We start from the raw sequence: 23282 nt of genomic DNA on the forward strand, positions 1-23282 counted from the left end.
AAAGGATATAAAGAGATATTAACTTATGATAGTGATTCTTTGATTGACCAAACTTCAATGAGGCTCCTGAACCTTCACATAGGTCCATCTGTGCACTTCCTTGTAAAATCCAGTTTTAGGAAGAACCCCGCTGTCAGTTTACCAGAATCACCCATCCTTGATAGCTGCTCACCCTTCATATCTGATCAGATTCCTCATCCTACATTATTGCCCAGATGATGTGTGATCACCTTGGACTGCCTCCTAAAAGAAACCCGTTAGGTCGTTTGGCCAGAATCCTCCTTATCCCCAATGTTTCCTCTTAGTCATTTTCTACCCATTGACCCCCACCACGGCTATACATTCCTTGGCAATAAATCCTCACCTCCACGCTGTATTTGGAGTTGAACCCAATCTCACTACCCCACTGCAGCGGTCCTTATGCCAATTACGGAGAAAGCCTCACCCAAAGGACTAGTCCTATTGGGCTTTAACAAGTGTCATTGAATCTTTGAAAATTTATCACTTCCTTTCTGATAGCTTTGGGAATATGGATAAGGAAAAATGTGAAGTTACAATGTATTTAGAAATTAATGACAAATTATGGGATGCCATCCACGCTTGTGGATTCATCCCAAAGGTCTCCATAATAGTGAAACAGAAAAGTTGAACATAAGGGAGAAAAGAGTGGATATCCACAGAGCAGTGAATCCTGCTGTTTTGCAGCAGTGCCTCAGCCCCTCGTGCTCAAAGCCCAGGTCCTGGCCCCATGAACTCCCTGATCCTGAGCGCAGGGCTGTGTCTCTGCCTTGCTGGTGAATGGGGAATAGAAACGGAAACCATGTGTCATACTTTTGCCTTTCACACCCGGTTTCCATCACCTGAGCACAGAAGTCTCCAGTCCTTGCTTAAACAACCCATTCCAAGTGCAGGAGCCGCAGACATTCGGGATCCCACGACCGCCCATCTGGACCCACCGCGAGGCCGGGTCGCGCCCCCAGCACTCGCAGGACACGTGTCTCCAGCGGGATTTTGACTCAAACCGTTTTCAAACTGCTGTCAGGGAAACATCTCAGCATTCACTGCCAATGGCCTCACAAGTCTAAGCTCTTACCTTGAACTGCCTGAAACATTTAACCTGAAGTAGGGAGGAAGCAGCCCGGCTGCCCGGGAGGCCTAAGGGATTCCAGCGGATCCAAACGCGGAGATTGGAGGAGGTGTGTAGCATGGGAGGCGGGGCCCGCCCGGAACCGGCCCGGGAGGCTCAGGCCCCGCCCACCATCGCCCGCCCCCTCGAGGACCCGCCCCACGCTGGCCGCGCCACTCTGCTCCGTCCCGCTCCGTCTGACCCCGCCTCTACAGGCCCCGCCCCAAACCTCGCTGGCGGCCTCCTCCCTGGCCCCGCCCCTTCCGGGCTGAGGCCCCGCCGCTTCCTCCGTAATTTCCTGTGGGCGCAGAAGGGGATTTCCCGGCGCGAAGGCTTCAGGCGGTGAGTGGGCTCTGTTCCCAGGCGTTTGAATCCGCCCTCCGCGGCCTCCTCCCCGCGCCGTCCTCCACACGGGGTCCGGGGGTCCTTGCGGATGTCACAGGCCTCGCATCCGCCCGTCGCGCCCGCGGGGAGACCCCCGCTGCCCTGAGCGGCACGGAGGCCAATCGCTCCGGCGCTGTTCGTGTCATTTCCGTTTCCGGTTACAGTAGCTCAGAGGCCGTCTCCGCCCGGCCTTTCTGCCTTCGGTGTCTCCACGGTGTCCCCACCACGCGCCGTGTCAGGTCCCCGCTCGGGACGTGGGTTCTCGTCCTGGTCCCCCCGTCGCCCCTCTCGCCTCTCGGGCAGCCCAGGACGGACCCTGTCCTGTGACGCCTCGTGTCGCGGTGTCCCACGTTTACCCCTCCGGCTCTGCCCGCCGACGTGTGTGCACGTTTCCGAGATCCCACTGGAGAATGAGCTATTCCTGGGCTGAGGGCAACTTGATTTCATCCCCGTGGGTGTCGAAGACTAGGGTGGGGGTTTGAGGAGAAGAGAGAGAGAGAGAACAGATTGAAGGAGCAAGGGCGACTGAGGGCTTAATAAAGAGTAAAATAGAGGTTGGGAGATGGGTGGCTGCCCTGGAGTCGCGAAAGCAGTGAAGGTGGAAGAGGCTGACCCAGGCCAGCAGCAGTAGGGGACATAGAGGAGGGGACTTGGAGCGACAGTAGCAGTTGGAGCAATAGAAGGGTAGATTCCAAATTTATAGATGCTTTTTAAATTTTCCAGATCACAATCCGTTTTAAATCTATTGTGTCAGAATCAGATTATGACACCTCAAAGCTTTTCCAGTTTTTATCATATACTGGAAGTATTATTTGGTGCTTAGTAAATAATTTGACACTATTTTAGTGTGCAATTGGGAGGGATATTGAGGGTTTTTGTTTCAACAGTCAAAACCAATTTTAAACATGTAATCTGTTCAACAGCTGCCTTTTATGTGATCTTTTAATTTAAAGAAATGTGAGCTAAAGTTTCCAGCTAAGTATATGATTTCTTCAAGTTTGTTTGTTTCTTTCTCTCTTTCGTAGTGTTTCCCCGAAAATAAGACCTAGCTGGACAATTAGCTCCAATGCATCTTTTGGAGCAAAAATTAATGTAAGACCAGGTAAAATAAGACAGGCCTTCTATAATGTAATGTGATACCCAGTCTTATATCAGTTTTTGATTAAAAGACGCATTGCAGCTGATTGTCCGGCTCAGTCTTATTTTCGGGGAAACACGTTAAATAATGAAGGATGGGCTGGGCTGTCCAGGAGCTTTGTTCTAACAGACCTCATCAGTTCCTGATGGATATTTTAAAACATTGCTCAGAGCTATTTCCGTATCTGACCTTTTATGTTTTCCAGTGCTAATAGTTACATCTTCTTCTTATTACATTCCTTGATGTAGTAATGTGATATACTGGAAAAGTTTGATTTAATCATATTGATTAAATGCTTTTAACCAATATGAATAAAACCATGAAAGAGAAGTTATTGCCTAGGAGAAGGAAATATGCTCTGAAGTATTTGTAACAGGAGTGAGGAGAGCAGACCTTGCCCCTTGCTTGTGAGGCAGTGATGGTTGGTATTTACTAGTTTCTGCAGCTCACATCTCTGCCTGCCCCAAACAGATGCAGAGTAACAGCACAGCTGGGTAGAGAAAGACCAAGACTTTTTAAACTGAGCACAGAACAAAGGCTTCTCTCCAGTGAACAGATGACACTTGGCTCTGGGAAGGGAGCTTGGTGGAGGAAAGACAATGCAGTATGAAAAAAGGGAGCTCTTGCCCTTCCTCATCTGGTGACCCTGTGTCCAGCAGGTACTAGAAGAGACTGCGAGGGTTGTGACTTGAAAGAGGGGATCACACCAACTCATCCCCATAGCTTCCATGTGATGTTGGGCTTCATCAGTGTCGCGTCCCGCGCGCGAGGAGGGTTGTGGGAAGCGTGAAGGGTGGCACAGGGTTAAGAAATGACAGTAGCCATGAATAGAGTGCAAGCGGGGCCAAGGGGCTGCAGCCTCAAGGACTGGTCCCGGAATCTGGCCAACACAGAGCTTTTATTAGTTAGGTGGGGAAGTAAAGGAGATAAAGCTTGTCAATCTCAAGATCTGTGAATGTCACACATCATAATAGGAAACTGATTCAAGCCAATCACCCTTGCCTGCAGGCAGCAGAACCCTTGCCTGCAGGCAAAAGTCTCAGGATGTTTGTACTCCCCCAAGGGACAAAACCTATTTGCATATGAATAGATGAAGAGCACGTCATTGAATCACTTCCCTTGCAGGTTGTGGGAAGGAATGCAGCCACAGAGGCAGAGGTTTTCCTTAGCCTGGGGAAGGTGCGGGGCTGTCCCCACCTCTACCAATCCCGTGGGTTCTCCTGTTGGTCCCACTCAACTGCGCCTGGCTTGAGTTGTGTCCCCCCTCTCCGGGAATCATACCCGTCATTGGCTGACCAGCCATCTTTCTGGGGCCAAACAGGGAGGCGTAAGGTGTAAGCACAAAGGTGAAGCAAAGTCCCTGAAAGGATCCTTCTCACAGACTCTCCTTTCTTTAGGGGCAGGTACAAGGAGATAGACGGGTAGGCTGCTGCGTGGCAACAATCAGGATGAAGCAAAGGGCAAACTCACCTATTGCTCTCCATGTAGGAATTTGTCCCTGTTGACTGATAGTTCATTGGATAGCAGATGACCCTCTTTGCCACATGTTGAATTTCTGCCCGTGTATGTGGTCATGGCAAAAGGAAAGGGATAAGTTACTCAAAGACCTGAATGGCACATTGTCAACATTCAGGAGTGACTTATCGAGACTGGTCTTGGCTGTGAAAGAAGGTCAGAGAAGGAGGGAGATAAGGAGGGGTCAGGAATGGCCCTTTCTCTGGAATAAGTCATATTTATTGTTCTGTCTTCTCTTTCCTGAAATGCTGGTTTTAGTACATGCTAATCTCTGACTTTCAAGTGTCCTGTGTTAACGCATTTCCTCACCTGTGGCCTTCCATCAGTCTTCTCTCATTTCAAGCCTTTTCCATCTCTCCGTGAAACAGTGACATGGAAATTGTGATGTGGCTCCATTTGGGGGATCATCATGAGAAGTGTTTCATGCCCAGACATTAGATGAAGCCTAGGACTGGGCCCTGTGGTTGGCCAACAGGGATTGCATAGGGACCAAATCTGGTGTACTACTGTCAGTGCTCTGTAAAGCAGAATTAAGGAAACTGCACATATTTAGTAGTGAATATGTCAGGAATACATGAAATATCCAGGAAAAGAATATCAGTAAGGTGAAATTTGTTCTTCCTGATTGTATAATGCATCTGAAGCTTAACAAAGTAAATCTTATATCTTTGGCCTCAAAATATTAATGATTTGCAAGAGAAAAGAGAGATTAGAAACTGATAGCTGTGACAAATTAAGGTGGCATTTCTTTTTTTTTTTTTTTTTAATTGTGGAAGGGGAACACAACTTTATTGGACAGTGTGTACTTCCAGGACTTTTTTCCAAGTCAAGTTGTTGTCCTTTCAATCTTAGTTGTAGAGGGTGCCGTTCAGCTTCAACTTGTTGTTCTTTCAGTCTTAGTTTTGGAGGGTGCAGCTCAGCTCCAGGTCCAGTTGCCGTTGCTAGTTGCAGGGGGCGCAGCCCACCATCCTGGGAGTCGAAACCGGCAACCGTGTGATTGAGAGGACACGCTCCAACCAACTGAGCCATCCGGGAGCTCAGCGGCAGCTCAGCTCAAGATGCCGTGTTCAATCTTAGTTGCAGGGGGTGGAGCCCACCATCCCTTGCGGGACTCGAGGAATCGAACTGGCAACCTTGTGGTTGAGAGCCCACTGGCCCATGTGGGAATCGAACCGGCAGCCTTCGGAGTTAGGAGCATGGTGCTCTAACCGCCTGAGCCACCGGGCCGGCCCTCATTTCATTTTTTATTCTGTGTGTTTTATTCTGTAATTGTTTAAAACTGGAATCACTCTGAATGTCTAACAGGAGGGTTATTTCTAAATTATTCACAGCACATCCATCTCAAGGAGACCCTAGTGTTCATGGGTTTGTAAAGAATTGACTTCTCTGCACATACCATGTTTCCCCGAAAATAAGACCTAGCTGGACTATCAGCTCTAATGTGTCTTTTTGGAGCAAAAATTAATATACGACCTGGTCTTATTTTACTATAAGACCCGGTATAATATAATATAACATAACATAACATAGTAAATACCAGTTCTTACATTAATTTTTGCTCCGAAAGACACGTTAGAGCTTATTATCCGGCTAGGTCTTCTTTTCAGGGAAACACGGTATGTAAGGATTCCTGCACTTTGGGTAAGTTTTGAGTTTGAATGCTGGATCAAGAAGTGGTACATTTCATATTTTAATAAATTCTGTAAGACCCCCCACACACACACAACTACGAAGATATTCTCATCTACCAACTTGTGATGTCCCCTCCTACTTTAACAAGGACTTCGTGTGTTTGTGAGTATGTGTGTATGTTTATACATATATATGTAGATTTGGATAAAATACACCTCTTTATTCTATTGCCATTTCACTAATTACTTAAGTGACTTAAATTTAATTCATTATAGACATGTATATGCAAAATGAATTTTTCTATTTGACTCATTTTGATGTGCATTGAGGTACTATGTTATATTTTGTAGTTTAATCACACACACACACACACACACACACACACACACACACTTCCTACTTTGGTCTTACAAGATGAAAGCAAAATCTTTTCTTCGTGTCCTTTGCTTTTTTGTTTTCCATTGGAAGGTGTCACCTATTCCATATAATAAAATGTTCCATTCATTAATATTTATTGTTTAAGAATGTTTGTTTAATTTGACTTGTTTAAAAGTTTCAAGTAATATAGATTCAGGGGTGATTTGAACTGTCTCTGTTTCTTTTTTCCCAATCGTTTTGACTATATCCTCAACCCCAAATGAAAATTGAGACAAAATTGTCTTTTAGGATAATTCTCATGTGATAGATTGCATATGACTTTTAAATGTGGGTTGCATCAATTTTCTGCACTCATTGAGATTTTTGTCACTATGTCCTAGGAAATTTGGTTTGGTAGGCTTTTTTCGTCTCATTTTTGTCTTCCAAAAGTTTTAAAATTACTTTATATGAGTTTGCAAACTTATTTCAAATGAGACTTACAATATTTTGTTATAAGTAGAAAATGAATTTTGTGTTTGTTTACTTTTTAAATTATTGTTACTAAAGAAGAAACATTGATTTCAGTGTATTTCAGAATAGATTTATTGATTTTAAAAAATATTCTTAAATATGATAGTTAAATGGATTCTCTTTTTTTTTTCTTTTTTTTTTTAGTTTGCAGTTGATGCATCTTCTGAGAATAAATACAATTGTAAGTCTTTGACACCTTATTGTATTTCCTCTCCTTTCTCCCTTCTTGGTCCCGACTCCAGCAGTCTGTGCCTTGGTGAGTGGCAGTAGCCCTGACCAGCTCCTTTCTCAGTCTTGCCTTTAGTGGAACTGCCTCTTTCTTTGCTGCTCAATATAGCTGCTAAGGTTTTCTTGATTAACAAGAAACATCCCCCACCATTTGACATAAATTTTAAAGATTTTCAATTATTTTTAAAGATCAGATATTTTTCCAAGGGTTGATGTGATCTCATTTTTTAAGATCTTTAAAATTGTGGAAAATAATAGATTTCCTAGTGTTGCATCATCCTTTCCTTACTGGTGTGAACTCCACTTGACAATGTTGTATTAGCATTTGCCAATGGCAGTAATGGCTATATGGCTAAAATAAATAGCTAAATGGCTAAAATTTTATTAATGTTTTTTATAAAATGTCCTCAATGAAGATTGTTGATTTCTAAATTTTTTCTACATGTATGTACATTGGATTAGCCTGATTAATGAGAACAGATTCATTTTTTCTCCTAAAGAGCAATTTACCTTACATATTTGAGAGAACTCTCACAAATCCATTTTGGAGATAGATTTTAATATATAATTTATATTTTAAAATTGCCTCGTCAGATTCTTCTTATTAGTGAGTGAATATTCAAAACATTTCCATGAAAATTAATTCATCATACATATACAAATTAATAAGGATAGAAATTTTAACATTTTTATTAACATTTTAAATTACTGCTTTTAAATGAATAGGTGGTCTGTTTTAATCACCAGTGTTGTCTTTTCATGAGTCCTTTATAATTGCTTCATTTTACTGTCAAAACTTATATTGATTTCTGTCAAATGCTTTTTCATTTTATTCTGTAATCAATTATTCAATCTTTTTATTCTTTTAACTTTTATTGATACCTGCATATTTGTGAACATTTGAAAAGCCAAAAACCTCATGTACCTTTTTCCTTCTTTGGTTTCTAAATGTTTTTAAAGTCACTGAAAATGTTGGCCTTAACTATCACCCAGAGGCTTACAACTTGCATCAGTTCTCAGTGCAGACCTTGTCTGCTCCCCCGGCACAATTGATGGCAGTTACACACCAGTGCATTCAGCTTCTCAGGGAACACCATTTCTACTACGTGGGACTTCCTTACCTCCTCTCTCTCAGCCTCTGTTACCCTGCGCTGACTTCTGGGATACTTCCTACTTCTATTCTCTTCTGATAATTTTTAAGTAAATTTGGCAGGCCTTAGACAGGGCTTCTTTATACTGTGCCCAACCAAATATAAAATTTAGCTGACATAGCTTTAGGTTTATATAATAACACAGTATCATAACTTAATATTTATTTATTAGACTTTAAATGCATGAACGGGAGAAAATACAGTGTTTTTCTTCCTTAATTGCATGCCCAGCCCGTAGCGTTAAGTCTGACTTATAGTCAGTAATCAATAATATACGAGTAAAATGCCATAATTACTCTTCTGTTTGTACTTCCTTTTCTATTTCACTGATGTCCTTTCTCCTCCCCAGCACAGATTCACTACCAACACTTTATGGCAGACAACCATCATGTAATTATCAAAATTCATCAAACCTTTCTTAATTGTTTTACTCCATTCTTCAACAAAAGCCTCATTTACAAACGCAAATCTATTTCTTTCACTATCTTGTTTTCAATTCTCCAGTGGATTCCTACTAGGTGTAAAAAGGACCAATCTAATTACAATGACCTTTGGGGCCCTAAAATCTACTAGTGTGCCATCCTCTCTAGTTCAGCTCACCTCGCAGCTGCCTTCCAGTGTGTTTTCACTTCCTGGGGCACAGCAGGTTCTGTGTGTATCCACAATATCCTGCTCCCTCATCTGAAAACAAAAACCTCTGAACCTATTTCTCTCTCTGCCAAACTTTCTAAGTCTTGCCCAAATAAATTTTTTAAGTGTCAGATGAATTGTACATACATTTCAAGAGCGCTTTCACACTTCTATATACATCAGTATATATAAACTGAGTATTTTTGTCACTATTTCTTTAATAGCTTCTAAACTAGACTTTTAACCCCACAAGGTCAGATTTCTCTGTTTTATTCATCAGTATAATTTCACTCCCTGATACAGTTTTGGTGCTAAGTGTACCTGCAAGATACATTCACTTAGGACAAAAGGAGCGTATCACTTGCCTCGAGAATGTTGAAGTAAATGGGTGACAAAGACAACATATCAGAGATACATGAAAATCAAATCGTTGATTACCTAAAGGTTATATAGAATAATACATACTAAAATTTCTTACTGTCAGAATAGTATAATTTAAAAAAAGAAAATAGAGTATTCCTTATGGTATCAAATGCCTATACCTAAATCAAAAAATATGTTGCCTGTGTCTTATTCAGAAAAAATATGTCCTATAAAGAAATGTCTTAAGATATTTAAATTTTTTTTATTAGTTTCAGGTGTACAAAACAATATACTAGTTAGACATTTACACACCTCACAAAGTGATAACCCCCATCCCTCAATCTACTACCCCTCTGATATCATACATAGCTATTACAATTCCATTGACTCTATTACCTATGCTGTACTCCACATCCCGTGACTATATACCATGTTTCCCCAAAAATAAGATCTAGCCAGACAATCAGTTCTAATGCGTTTTTTGGAGCAAAAATTAATATAAGACCTGGTCTTGTTGTACTATAGTATAAGACCCAATCTATAATATAATAATAATATAATATAATAATATAATGTAAGACTGTGTCTCATTAATTTTTGCTCCAAAAAATTCATTAGAGCTGATTGTCCAGCTAGGTCTTATTTTTGGGGAAACACGATATACATAAAGTTATAATTGACGTTCAGTATTATTCAGTTACAGGTGTATAGTGTAGTGGTCAAACATCTATACAGTCCATGATGTAGTCTCCCTAATGAGATAAGTACCCATCTGACCCCCTACAAAGTCTTTACACCATTACTGATTATATTTCCCAAACTGTATTTTATACCCCCATGGCTATATTGTGATTACTAATTTGTACTTTCTAATCCCTTTACCTTCTCCCCCATCCCCACCCCCCTCCCACCTAGCAACCCTTAATTCCCCCCCCCATATCTCTGAGTCTATTTCTGTTTTGTTTGTTCATTCTATTCTTTAGATTCCACATATAAGTGAGATTATATGGTATTTGTCTTTCTCCGTCTGACTTATTTCACTTAGCATAACATTTAACATCAGTTTAAAAGTATCCTATTTAGAGATAGAAAGTAGGATGGTGCTTGCTAGGGTCTGGAACAAGGGAGTAATGTGGAGCTGTTGTTCAGTGCATTCAGCATTTCAGTTTTACAAGACGCAGAAACCTATGAAGATGGATGTGTTGGTGGTGGTGGCACACATTCTGAATTTAATGTATTTAACATCACAAACTGTACACTTCAAAACGGTTAATATGTTAAATTTTGTGTTATAGTTGTTTTACCACACTTTTTTTAAAAAGGAAAAAAAAGACAGTAAAATGAGTGCTGACGCTGGCCATTCTGGGAATTTGTAATACCAAGGTTGCCAAGAAAATGTAAACACATTTTAAGAGATGATGTTTATGTATTACTTTTCAAGTTGAATTGAATTACAGTAGCAATGCGTAGCATGACATTCACTCAAAAGATGGTGTTAATGAAATGAATGCTAGCATTACCATGCGACAGGCAGGACAGTCAGAAAATGGCGGAAGTACGGTTGTTCAAGGAGCGCAAGACCATTTTGAAGTAGTATTTGAAATTCAAGAACATTGTGGAAGTACAACAACAGTGGAGGCGTGAGTATACAACAGAACCTCCAACACGTCTAAAAACTGTCTGCATTCATGATAAGTTGGAGACACATTGTACTGTGTGAAGAAATTGAAACAGCATGCACAGCGATACAAGTGGACAGTTTGGTCAATGTTGCTCATGCAGTAATTCGCCATAGTCAGAGGTGTCTGGACACTGATGATAACGGCTCTGAGCACCTCTTGGAATTGCAGAAGTCAAACGTGACTTGTATTCATCTTTTGTTATTGGTATATCTTATTACAATTTTAATACATTTTTTTTCCTTTCCTAAAACATGTATACATTTTCTGGGTACCCTCTGGATATTGAAGCTCGTAGATTTATAGGTTTTGGGACATCATCTAAATCTGAATTTGAGAGACATGCACTGCATGGGCTACTTCTTGCTTGTTGGTAAAAATGCACATTTTGTATCCGTGAAATGTCTTTTCCTTGAAAATATGTTCAGCGCAAATATTTATGTAGTGTCAGAATGATGCCTGCAGCCTGAGAATATACTGATAGATTAGAATCCTCTTATAAATAAAGGGCAAGGCAGATTCTCTTGCTGCATATTCTCTACAGTGCTGCCCACAACAACCAAAATCCCTAAAACAGTGAAGTCTCGGGGGAAAGGCATGAAAGTTGCTTTTGAGGCTTTTAGAAGAAATGGAGAAATAATATATTTGTTTTCCTTAGTTTCATTTACTTTATCTAATAAGGAAAATACTTCTTTACTGAGGCATTCTTGATGGATTTACTTGATCGGAACCCAAGTTAATCAGATTTCCCTTTGGCTTGTAGCACTGATGCGGTTATCCGCTGCATTAAAAGAGAGCCCACCATCAAAATGGTTTGTTTTCTAGAGCGAGAAAGAAGCTCTGAACTCTTGAATGTTGTGGCAGTATCCTCAGTATGATTCGGCTTCATTGTATTTCCATCTGTCTGGGTTCTGGTGTGTACTGGGTTCTGGGAGAGATAGACCTCCTCTATTTTGTAAATGAATCTGTGAAGGGAAGCATTGACTTTGTTAGTAGTTCAGTGAGGGAACTCTTAGGAAGTGACATTCTAACTGAAATTGAAGGAAATAAGCATGGGGTAGGTAATTGTGTTTGTAGAGTTGGGTGGAAATGAAGGATGATAATAGAGAACATTGTGGAAATGATAGCAATAGTACATTTTGTTTGTGACGTTCTGAGAGAGTATACAGCAGTTCAAACCTTAGATATCTGGTGGAGACATCAAAAAGATTACAGACTAGATAAAGAATAACATTTGGGGGAGTGGGAAGTAATGTCCTGAGACATATTTCATTTTAAATGCACATTAGCTTGCAAATGGAAACAAGAGTTCAGAAATGGAGCTCAGACATGAGTTTTGTCAGTTTAACTTTAGAAAAAGTAATGGAAGAAATGGAAACAACTGAATAAACATGTGAGCACACCATGACAGTGTACATGAGTGGGAAGGGATGAAGGAATACGATGGGGTCTTGAGATCTTCCAACAGAATTATTCGAATACAGTGGTACCTTGGTTTTCGAACGTTTCTGTTGATGAATATTTTGGTTTATGAATGCCGTAAACCCGGAAGTAAACACTTCGATTTTCGAACACGACTCAGAAGTCAAACATGTCACACGGCTTCCGCTGAGTGCAAGATCTTGAGGCCTAGCTGTCGGCTGTTTTCAAACGTTTCAGAACTCGTGGATTACATTCAAAAAACCGAGGTCGTACTGTAGTTCTCCAGTGATACGGAATTGGAATGACTACATTACTTTGAAGACATTTATTTGGTAGACTGAGATGTCACAGAAACCTAGGGAAAAGTATGTTCCCCCAAAGAGGTCATGGTGCACTTATTATTTGGTTCCATGTAAAAGCGCATACATTGCATTTATTTGAGCAGATGTCATTGGTGATGTTAGAAAGTCAAATGGTGAGGGAGACATGAGCGTACGGTAGCTGCACCTTCAGCCCTAAGTGCAATTGTAAAGGCAGGAACAGGAGAGAAGAACGCTAAGAGGAAAGAAGTTCAGAGGAGGTTTTAGTTTGAAGATGGAAGAGATTAATGGGTTTCAGTGCTGAGGGGATGCATTGCGGCAAGAGGGAGAAATTGTTGCTAAAGGAAATAGACTTTTTAATTAATATAAGGTCCCTGACAAAACAGAAGAGAACATGGTTCCATCAGAGACATTGATCTTAGCCAGGAGTGGGAGAGGAGTAACTCAAGGGTACAAGTGCAGGAATATTTGTACATTTTCTGATGTTACACTGAGGTAATTTGTCAACTTATATGATACATCTACTTAGTAGGAAGTTTGTATTGAAAATGAGGGGAGTGTGAGAATGTGTGAGTTGAAAGGCATGGAGATTTGAAATATTTTGGGATTATGGAAGATTGGTTATTTACCAACACATAGTGGAGTTTCCAGATATATTTCAAAGTCTCTATGAGATGTCACTCCATGTTTAAGGGAGGGTCCTTATCCTAGTCCTGTGCTGTCAGCTGCAGTCACGGAAAAGGCAGATATTTGGACTCACCTTCCTTTATGGTCTTATTCAGCAGATGTGGTAAATAGTCAAAAGGACATAGGGAATAATGTTGGTCTTGGTAAATACCTGTTGAAATGCGTAACTGAATTAAATTGGGCGGTAATGAGGAGAGTTGGACGCTAATTGTTAGGAATTGGGTCACTGCGGTGGTTCCTATGTGATAGAGAACGTGGAGGTGGGGAGTCATTTTGAGAAAAAGCAAGAATATGTTGAAAAAACAGTGTGGGGCCTCTGATTTTAATGTTATAGGTACTATTCCAAGTAAAGTCTAGGTGTGTGTAACCCTTAAAGAATTTGAGCATAGGAGACAGGCAGAGGAAAATTTAAATTACACCTGGGTCCCTTTCTAATATGTACTTATATGCATTTTATATACTTGTGTGCATGTGAATTTGTCATATTACTAATGTTTTCTGGACCTCTGATCATGTCATTTAGTAAATTGATAAATGAACCATAATCAGCAGGATCGTTTTGAGGAAAACATAAGCAAGTGTATGTAAATCTCTAAGCAGAGAGTCACGTTTAATAAAACTTTGCTATTACAAATGGGTTAGTTAAAGCTACTTCTGTTAGTGAATGACTCATTATCATCACTTGTCCATGAATTACACATTATTATTGATGTTCTAGGGGGCCAGTTACACTTTATAAACACTTTCACACTGAAATAATGAAATTAAGGGAAGTTGCAGCTAATGATGATTGGTGAAGGGCAGCATTTCAGCTACCACTTTTCTAACATATCAGGTGAAACAACTAAATTTCCTCTTAAAATGTCTTCTCTCTATAATTTTGGAGCCTACTGCCCTAGAGGATTGTTGAACACGCCAGTAGCTCCATAACCCACATACTCATGCTGTTTTCTGATTCAGGGGATCTTAAGAGGTAAGTTTGCAAAGTTGCTGCCTTGGACTCCTCCAACGAATGAGTAACAGGATTGATTAGACCTATCATAAAGTGTCTTCTTAATTCTCTTGGTTCATGACCAAATTCCTGCAGCACAAATCAAAAAGTCAGAGTTGAGGGAGTGATAATATTCCTGGAAACCTCATTTGGAGGAGACAAATTACTTAGGTCATGTGTATCTGGGGGCCAAGGGAAGGGAATAGTCGGAATGAATTGAGGCACCAGAGGGTTGGGACGGGGTTGGAGAAATTGCTAGTGTACAAAGTAAGAATAATTAAGCCTGAGAAATTCCACAGTGGTTTCTGGAGGTGGAGATGCATGAGACATGAGTTTGTGTTTTGGAATTGAGGGAATTGAAATCTTCTGAACACCTTGGGTTAACTGTCACACAAAAACTCAATGGTTTCACATTCTTCTCGTAGTTGAAGGTACTTGTATAATCTTTACTAGCAGCAGCACTCATAGCCTTCTTACTTTGGACCCTAGTAGAGAAGAGCGCTCCCTGTTTCTCTTAGAGAACACTGCCTGTTTCTGCTGGTTGGGTTCAGGGTTACATCCAGGTAGAGCATCACAGCACAAAAGGTGCTTCATGATAGTTTGGTCTGGAAATTGTGGACAATGGGTGTCTCATGACTTCTTTCTCCTTCCTTAGCTCTGCCTCCGACGGCTTGGACTGTGTGTCAAGAAAACCCAGAAGAGGGTTGGCAGCTGAGCTAGTGACAATGGAGTCACAGGTGAATTGGGAGTTTATCTACTGAGATTGTATCTCTATTTCTAGTATGTGTGTATATTTTTCCTACAGGCATTGAGGTTCTAAGTGCACTCAGGAGATTTTTCAAGGATCTGAGCTTCAGTTAAGTTTCCCAAGAAATCTATAATGGTCATGTTGGGTCAAAGACTCAGTGAGTGGTGATCTCTTTCCCAATATCACACTAAGGTATTCCAGCCTCTGTAAATGCTGTGTTTTCACAGACAAGATAAGAAAGGTTTTCTTGTTTTCGTCCAACTCAGGGCCTTGTTAGCCAAAACAAACTTATACATTAACCATTTCACTGACTGTAATGGCCTTAGGATTGCAGTGACTGTGGGTGATAGAGATGAGGAAGGAGCAGAGCACTACAGCCCAGAAGGGAGGCCAGTGTTTCCACCGGTGAGCTCAATCAGTCCAGTGTTACAGGTGCTGGGGGAATGCTGACTAGTGCTGAGGGAAAATGAATAATGATTATGCCAGATAGGCAATGAGGAGTTAGTCATTTAGTTTTTCAAATTTTCAACCTCTTAAAGTTTTGATAGAATGTATGTGTGCTTTCTGAAAACTTCTTATACAGAACACTAAAATTCTCATTATTACCCATGTCCTAAATCATGAACTTTCTTTGTGATTTCCCTTTGTTCAAATTTTTTAAGTGGAAGCAATGCATAGGGAGTATTGTTTCCCTAAGTTTGGCTGTGATTCAGGAGAAAAGAGTACAGGAGGCAGAGTACAGCTTATAGCCCTGTGGAAATTTTTGATGAACTGATGTGGCAAAAATAATCAAGTGGCTTCAGGTATGCTTGAACAGAGAGACAGCATGACAATGATACTGACATGTGGAGGTCCCAGAACATTGCGAATGAGAGGCCTTAGACCATAGGAAGAGTCAGGATAACACTGTCCTTCAGTATCAAAGTCTCAGAGCCTCTGGCTTGTCTACTAAACCATTTATCCTTATACTTTATAATGAACACCTGAGTTGTGTGGCGATGAAAGGCTATACCTGCTGATCCCAAGTCCTGTATGAATTGTATTCAATTTTACAGAATTGTGGACATTGCTTCCACACTTTCTGCCCTTTACTGAATAAAAAACATAGAACTTGCATTGAGTGTGGTTTGCTAGATAGTTATCATTTTATACATTAGCCCATTGGATCTTTAAGAATTCATAACAACCATTAAACCAGTTCATTGATGAGAAAACTGAGGTGATAAAATGGAATAATATAACTAGAGTCATGCTTAAAAAGTGGTAGATCATGGATATTGCATCCCTTGTGATGAGATTTACTTGAAATTGGTCAAGAAGAGTGTTTTAGTTATAAATTGTCAAATGAAAACTTTACAATATCATGATTTTGAAGTCAGAATTACAAATTTGTGATACTTCTTTATAATGAAGTTTTAGGTATTTACAGTGTGTATGTTTCTGTGAGTATATCTGAAAGTCAGATGTCCAGGTTAGCACTGAGAATGCTGTGACCAGACCCAAAATCCTATTTGAGCTTTCTATATAAACTCACCCACCACTTCCTTAATGCTGTCACCTGTGCCATCCTGCCCTAGAGACTGGCAGAGATAGCTCTGTCTGAAACAGTGTCCATAATATTTCAGGAATCATTGACCTTTGAGGATGTAGCTGTAGACTTCACCCAAGAAGAGTGGGCCTTGCTGGACACATCCCAGAGAAAACTATTCAGAGATGTAATGCTGGAGAATATTAGTCATCTGGTCTCAATTGGTGAGTCTAAATACACATTATGTATGTATGTATTTTTAAATTATTTCTAGAAGAATATCAAAAAGCTTTCCTATTTCTTACTCCAAACTTTGTCTGGCTTCTTCATAACTCCCACAACTACCTGACAGCAATCTCCCTTACTTTTTACATATATTTAGTTTGCAATCCCATGTCTTTCTTGCTATTGAATCGCCCAACACTCCAGCAGTGGTGGGAATTCACTGTTTTTTGAATGGGAAAGTAAATACTGATTTTTTTTTTAATTACCATTTTGCTGCAGGGACAGGTTAGATCAGACCACAGTATTAAAAATAACAGACAAATTGTTTTCCACATTGAACCTAGATTTTTCCAGTGGCGTTTGTATTTATTTGGATATAATAGTCATACACTGTAAAAACTTATATTTTCTCACTGAATGAAAATATTGAAGATTCTGCAGAGTGTCTCTGAACTTGGGCACAGGCATCAGTAATGATAGGACCTTAGTATCTTTTGGAACAATTTCAAGAGCTGTCATTTTGCTGGTGAAGAACTATCTATGTCGTTTTCAACATACTCTTCTCTGGGCTGACCTTCAGAGGTTATATTATTCTTCCTCATTAGTTACTTGACCCTGTATTGATGATCATGCACTGTTCTCAGCACAGAACTCAAAACACACATATATTTTGCCTACAAACAGGCAGTCAGCTGTACAAATCAGATGTGATTTCCCATTTGGAGGAAGGAGAGCAACTTTCAAGAGAAGGGATTGGTTTTCTGCCAGGCCAGGGTCCAGGTAAGCTCCCAGAAGCCGTGCTTCAGTAAGAGAAGGAGCCTGTTCAATGAGTGAGTAGGCCCCAAGAATGAGCAAATGAAAATAACTCAGTTTAGTCTTTTTTTTTTTTTTTAATGTAGGTGATGTCATGGGACAAATTCTTCAGATGTCATTATACCTTACAGGTATCAGTTTCCATTCAAGTGTCTCTCAGTATCTTTGGCTTTCTGGAAGGTTATATTTCTGTACTTGGAGTTTTCCCTGTACTCACCCTCCCCCACTGTCCTCACCCCAGATTTTCACAGCTGTATTTCAGCCCTATAACTCTGGAGTACTCAGATTACGCCTTCATGGTTGACAACAAGACCATCTATGACATCTGTTGTAGAAACCTCAATATTAAGCGTCCAACCTCCACTAACCTTAAGCACCTTCTTACACAGATTGTGTCCTCCATCACTGGTTCCCTTAGGTTTGATGGAGGCCTGAATGTTGATCTGACAGAATTCCAGAACAACCTAGTGCCCTATCCACATATCCACTTCCATCTGGCATCTCTGCTGAGAAAGCCTACCGTGAGCAGCTTACTGCAGCAGAGATCACCAGTGTGTGCTCTGAGCCAGCCAACCAGATGGCAAAATTCGACCCTTTACATGGTAAATACATGGATTGCTACCTATTCAGCTGTGATGACGTGCTTCCCAAAGATACCAGTGCTGCCATTGCCACCAGCAAGACCAAGCACAGCATCCAGTTTGTGGACTTGTGCCCCACTGGCTTCAAAGTTGGCTTAATTACCAGCCTCCCACTTTGTACCTGGTGGAGACCTGGCGAAAGTACAGCGAGCTGTGTGCATACTGAGCAACACCACAGCTATTGCTAAGGCCTCGGTACGGCTGAATCACAAGTCTGATCTGATGTATGCCAGGCGTGCCTTTGTTCACATGCGTGAGGGCTTGGAGAAAGGATTTTTTTGAAGCCCCATGAGGACATTCCTGCCCTTAAGAAGGACTGTGAGGAGGTTGGAGCGCATAGTGCTGAGGATGGGAGTGAGGGTAAAGAGTGTTAACTTGTCTGTTGGAATTTTACATTCCATTGTCTTGGGACTGCTTATTTCTTTTGTTGTTTGAAACTGTTATAGCCTTAGCTTGTCAATAAAAGTGCGATTTTTATTTTTAAGAAAATTCACAAATTGTCCCTTTTCCTGATCCTATTCTATGAGATTTTTTCCTCTCTTTTCCTCCACAACTTGCCATCTTCATTTTATTTTTCTTAACATTCTGGTCTTGAAAATGTCAACTATTGAAGCCTCATTTTTAGAGTATTAATGAGCTCGTTTTTAGAGTATTACTTAATTCGAAATTTTTTTCCAAATGTATGTATAAATATTTGAAACATACTTAAGAGGGCATTGGGTCTCTTCAACATTTCAGTTTCCCTAAAGCAGCTCTAGCAATTTATTTTTTTTCCACTCATTTCAGGTAGGAGAGATTATCTTAAAAAACAAGAAATGCTATCCATTCAACATTTCCACAAGGACGCATCCTTAATAAGTGCAGTGGTAAGTTTTATGGGTGTGAACTGAACCTGTTCTTCTAAATAAAGTCCTGGGAATTGAGTAAGTTAGGAACTTGGCATAATTACCTGACTAATTAGAGTTGGGATCAAGGATGTCACAGCAGAACATTTTTATTACTTTTGTTTTAGGGAAGAAATTAACCTGAGGTCTTACAGACAATTGCATAATCCTGGCTCATACATCTAGTCTTTGAAACATAATGTCTAAAAATTAATCAGATATATCTGCAGTTGGGATACCACAAAAGAGACAATCTTTATGCATGTGGGAGAATAATACCCCATGTAGCTAATAGGAACAATTTTAACTGGAGTCTATCCTTGAATGATTACTCTAGAAGTTATATAGAGAGAAATGAATGAAGGAATGAATAAACGTGGGTAAAGCTTTAACAGTTTCTCATTTCCTTTTAAAAAGCAGAGATTTCACACTGAAGTGGATCCTTTTGAATGTGATGATTTAGGAGAAAATTCTATTGAAATCTTAACAATGACTCAGTATGGGATCCCTCAAATGGGAAAGAAGCCCCAAACCAGCCAAGAATTTGGAAAAGCCATCAGTTACTTTAATCAACAGAAAGAAATTGAGGCTAGAAGTAAATCATATGAATGTCATCAACGTGGTAATGCCTTGATTCAGAGCTCTGCCGTTAGACAATGCAATAATACTCAAAATGGAGACAAAATATTTGAATGTCCTGTATGTGGGAAAGCCTTCAGTAAAAGTTCTAACCTTAGACGACATGAGATGATTCACACTGGACTGAAACCACATGGATGTCATCGATGTGGGAAAGCCTTCACTCATTGTTCTGATCTTAGAAAACATGAGAGAATTCATACTGGAGAAAAATCATATGGATGCCATCTATGTGGAAAAGCCTTCAGTAAAAGTTCTAACCTTAGACGTCATGAGATGATTCACACTAGAGAGAAACCGCATGAATGTCATCTATGTGGGAAAGCATTCACTCATTGTTCTGACCTTAGAAAACACGAAAGAACTCACTTTGGAGAGAAACCATATGGATGCCATCTATGTGGGAAGACATTCAGTAAAACTTCTTACCTTAGACAACATGAGAGAACTCACACACAAGTGAAGCCACATGAATGTCATTTATGTGGGAAGGCCTTTACTCATTGTTCTCACCTTAGAAAACATGAGAGAACTCACACTGGAGAGAAACCATATGAATGTCATCGATGTGGAAAAGCCTTCACTGAATCTTCTGTCCTTAGACGACATGAGAGAACTCATACTGGCGAGAAACCATATGAATGTCATCTATGTTGGAAAGCTTTCACTGATTCTTCTGTTCTTAAACGACATGAGAGAACTCACACTGGAGAGAAACCATATGAATGTCATCTATGTGGGAAAGCCTTCAATTACTCTTCTGTCTTAAGACGACATGAGAGAACTCACACTGGTGAGAAACCATATGAATGCAATATATGTGGGAAAGCCTTCAATAGAAGATACAACGTTGGACCACATAAGAGAATTCACACTGGAGAGAAACCATATAAATGTTACCTGTGTGGAAAAGCCTTCAGTAAATATTTTAACCTTAGACAACATGAAAGAACTCACAGTATAAAGGTTATAAATGTAGAAAACTCACCACCCATAGATTCCAATTCTAAACACTCTTGAGGACTCACACATTGAAGAAGCACTATATTTGTAATCAATGTGGAAGAGCCTTTATTCATCCTTATTATTTCGTTCAATTCCAAATGGAGAGAATCCATATGTATGGCATCTATGTGACAAAAATCCTTAGACAATGGACTGATCTGGGAGATAATATATGACATGGGAGAACTGAAACTAAATGCAATGAATGTGGAAGAATGTTTTTGAGTATGTACAGTTCTAACTAGTAAAATGGAGAAATGTCAGAGAATTCTGTGTATGTAATCAGTGTAGAAATATCTTCATTTATAATTTATTCTTTAAACAAATTAGTAAACTGCACAGGAGAAAAATTCTAGATCTGTAATCATTGTGCACTATCATTCAACTTAGCACCACTGTCGATATGCACGAGAAAATTGAGTGTCAGGTAACTGCTAAAACAAGACATAAGTGGAAAATATCCACTACTAGGAGGACAGAGCCTCTTGAGGAATAGCAGATAAACTATGCTGAATTAGTTATTCTATAAAAAAATGGAAAATATTAATATTGTAACACTTGTAAGACACATCAGGATTCACACTGTATAAAGCACTCAGTGTCTCAAATGAACTAATCTTTTCAGTGAGTGCATCTTCCCTAGTCAACACATGATCTCACACTAAGAAAAACAGTCCTGAGGAGAAAAGGCATATTTCACATTAGAAATTTTGGACTGGAAAAGAGTTAAAAAGAACAGTTGAGAATGTGGTTCAGCAAAATCAGAATTTCACCAAAGATTTCTTATTGAAAACATGTATGATAAAATGCACAACTGTGCAGCACATTGGGAATATTGTATTGAATGTAGAACCTTAGAAGAAGCATTAAATAAGATCAAACTAAAAGATTAATACTGAAAAATTGCAAGCATTAATTGTTGGTGAAAAAATCTGCTCAGTTAAATTTGGTCATTTATAAAATATTGAATGTGACCTAAGGCGTACAAGATACAAAATCATGCATTAAGTATGTTAGTGTTAAATTTAGTGCAATATTTTGCCATGAAATAATGATTCTGCTCTTTTTTTAATGTATAAAATCAGGGTTTTGACAATAATGACTATAAAGGAAAAATTCTCTGCAACTGGTAACATGGAATCACATTAAAACCTTGATGCTTTTTCATGGGAACCTGGTTTAATTATCTTCACTTTCATAACTTAATTTTTTGCTGGTGCAAATGAATCAAACGCCCACATGCAGATCCTGTCTCTTTTACCATATGGCACCATAAGAGCCAGTTTTGCTGGGTTTTGATGAAATTCAGAACACATTTTGTTGCTCTGCCATGTGTTTGTCCCTGATTGATGTTAAAGCTTGAAATGCTCCATTATCAAAGCACACAAAGGCGTAACCGGGTTTCCCATTAATAACTTTGTGTCAGCAATTGTGTGTGGTTAGGGCATATGGCCATTATGTGATCTGCATACAGGTGTGTTTCTGTGATGTTTGTATGATTTAGAGGGTGTAGATCTTTATGGCATCTGTGAAAGTATGTGTTCAGTTTGAGAGATCCATATGTGATTATCTGAACATACATACTATGTTTAAGCGCGGTCATTTGCTGTGTGTGTGTTAGGGTTTGCATGCATTATGAGGGTGTTGTCATTTTTGGATTAGTGTGTGTGATTGTATTTCAGAGGGATGCATGAGGTGAGAAGCGTTGTCTACTTGGCATCAGTTCAACAGTTGTTACCTGTGGAGCACCAGTGATTTCAGCAAAGGCCCACTGGGCACTCTGGGGAGCCCAGGAAAAGTGAAAGTAGCAGTGGAGGCAGGCTTGTGGCCCTGCTGGGGCTATGGAGATGGGAGGGGCTGAATCCTGATCAGTAGGAAACTAGCACCCAGGGTTTGAATGGTTCAGAGGTGGACCTGTGGGCATCAGTGATGGTGGCTCTGAGTGGGAGAGTTGTGGAGCTGGGGCAAAAGATGGGGGACTCAGTTATGGAGTTCTAAGGTAGAAAGCCTACTAGGCTTGTGGATTGAGGATCCTAAGTTCAGCAGGGGGAAGGACTAAAGCCATGTTAAAGCAGCAGTACCAAAGCAAAAACGGAAGGTGCTGTGTTTTTGGAGGAATGAGTGGCAGACCCAGGAACACTTACAGATAGGGCAGAGGGGGCAGAGGAGGCACAGGCATGCCTGCAATGATCATACCTTTTAAGGCCCTGCCTGTATCAGGCTGAAGTCCCACCTGCCCCTGCTATGTCATGGCCGAGGCCCCTCTCTGGTCACACCCTCTTTGTCCCAGGCTGCCCCACTTTGCTACCAACGTAAGAGGAAGAGGAGGGTGACCTGTCTAGCCTTTAGTGGGAAAAGAGTGGTTGCTAGACCCCTGTGTTGTCAGATACTGTGATGTTTCTGGAGGCCCAAGGGTTGCCCAGCCCCAGCTTCCAGTGGAGCGGTTGTGGTTGGGTGTACCTGGAGGGGACTTAGAAATATCTCTAGAGATTTACATTGACAAAGGATGCTTTCCGAGGTTTCCTCTGACAGCACTGTGTGATCTCTGTATCTGCAAGAGTGCTTGCAATATGTCAGGAACACCGTGAACATGCGCCTGGCAGCACGGTGGGGCCCTTGGAGCAGCTGTGCGCATGCGTGTCTTC

At 40.5% G+C, this 23282-nt stretch overlaps 1 protein-coding gene and 1 long non-coding RNA gene across 15 annotated transcripts; one reads left to right on the forward strand and one right to left on the reverse strand.

Annotated features, from left to right (window-relative positions):
• Window positions 1-546: 546 nt before the first annotated feature.
• Window positions 547-1327, reverse strand: LOC141570995 (uncharacterized). The gene is made up of 2 exons (XR_012495416.1): window positions 1094-1327; window positions 547-791 (listed from the first exon to the last, which is right to left on the reverse strand). It is a non-coding gene; the product is annotated as an uncharacterized LOC141570995 (long non-coding RNA).
• Window positions 1328-1368: 41 nt separating this feature from the next.
• On the forward strand, window positions 1369-21810 carry ZNF596 (zinc finger protein 596). Of its 14 annotated transcripts, none has more exons than XM_074329243.1 (8): window positions 1383-1468; window positions 6828-6864; window positions 14810-14891; window positions 16528-16654; window positions 17340-17435; window positions 17555-17599; window positions 18896-18975; window positions 19411-21810. In XM_074329243.1, the coding sequence occupies exons 3-8, from the start codon at window positions 14880-14882 to the stop codon at window positions 20650-20652; spliced, it is 1602 nt and encodes a 533-aa protein (XP_074185344.1). In that variant the 5' UTR covers window positions 1383-1468; window positions 6828-6864; window positions 14810-14879; the 3' UTR covers window positions 20653-21810. The 14 variants fall into 14 exon arrangements, with proteins under 14 accessions (XP_074185346.1, XP_074185344.1, XP_074185335.1 ...); XM_074329241.1 differs by having other exon boundaries at window positions 1391-5804; window positions 6828-10941; XM_074329236.1 differs by having other exon boundaries at window positions 1391-5804; window positions 10586-14891.
• Window positions 21811-23282: the final 1472 nt, after the last annotated feature.

This window comes from Rhinolophus sinicus, linkage group LG04 (assembly GCF_036562045.2).
Source record: "Rhinolophus sinicus isolate RSC01 linkage group LG04, ASM3656204v1, whole genome shotgun sequence".
NCBI lineage: Eukaryota > Metazoa > Chordata > Mammalia > Chiroptera > Rhinolophidae > Rhinolophus > Rhinolophus sinicus.

Bases quoted from the DNA above. Each gene is read 5' to 3' on its own strand.
- ZNF596 (XM_074329234.1), top strand. From the start codon at position 14,787: ATGACTTCTTTCTCCTTCCTTAGCTCTGCCTCCGACGGCTTGGACTGT. The intron at 16,655-17,339 runs GTGAGTCTAAAT...GCCTACAAACAG, and splicing joins TAGTCATCTGGTCTCAATTG to GCAGTCAGCTGTACAAATCA. The intron at 18,976-19,410 runs GTAAGTTTTATG...CCTTTTAAAAAG, and splicing joins CATCCTTAATAAGTGCAGTG to CAGAGATTTCACACTGAAGT.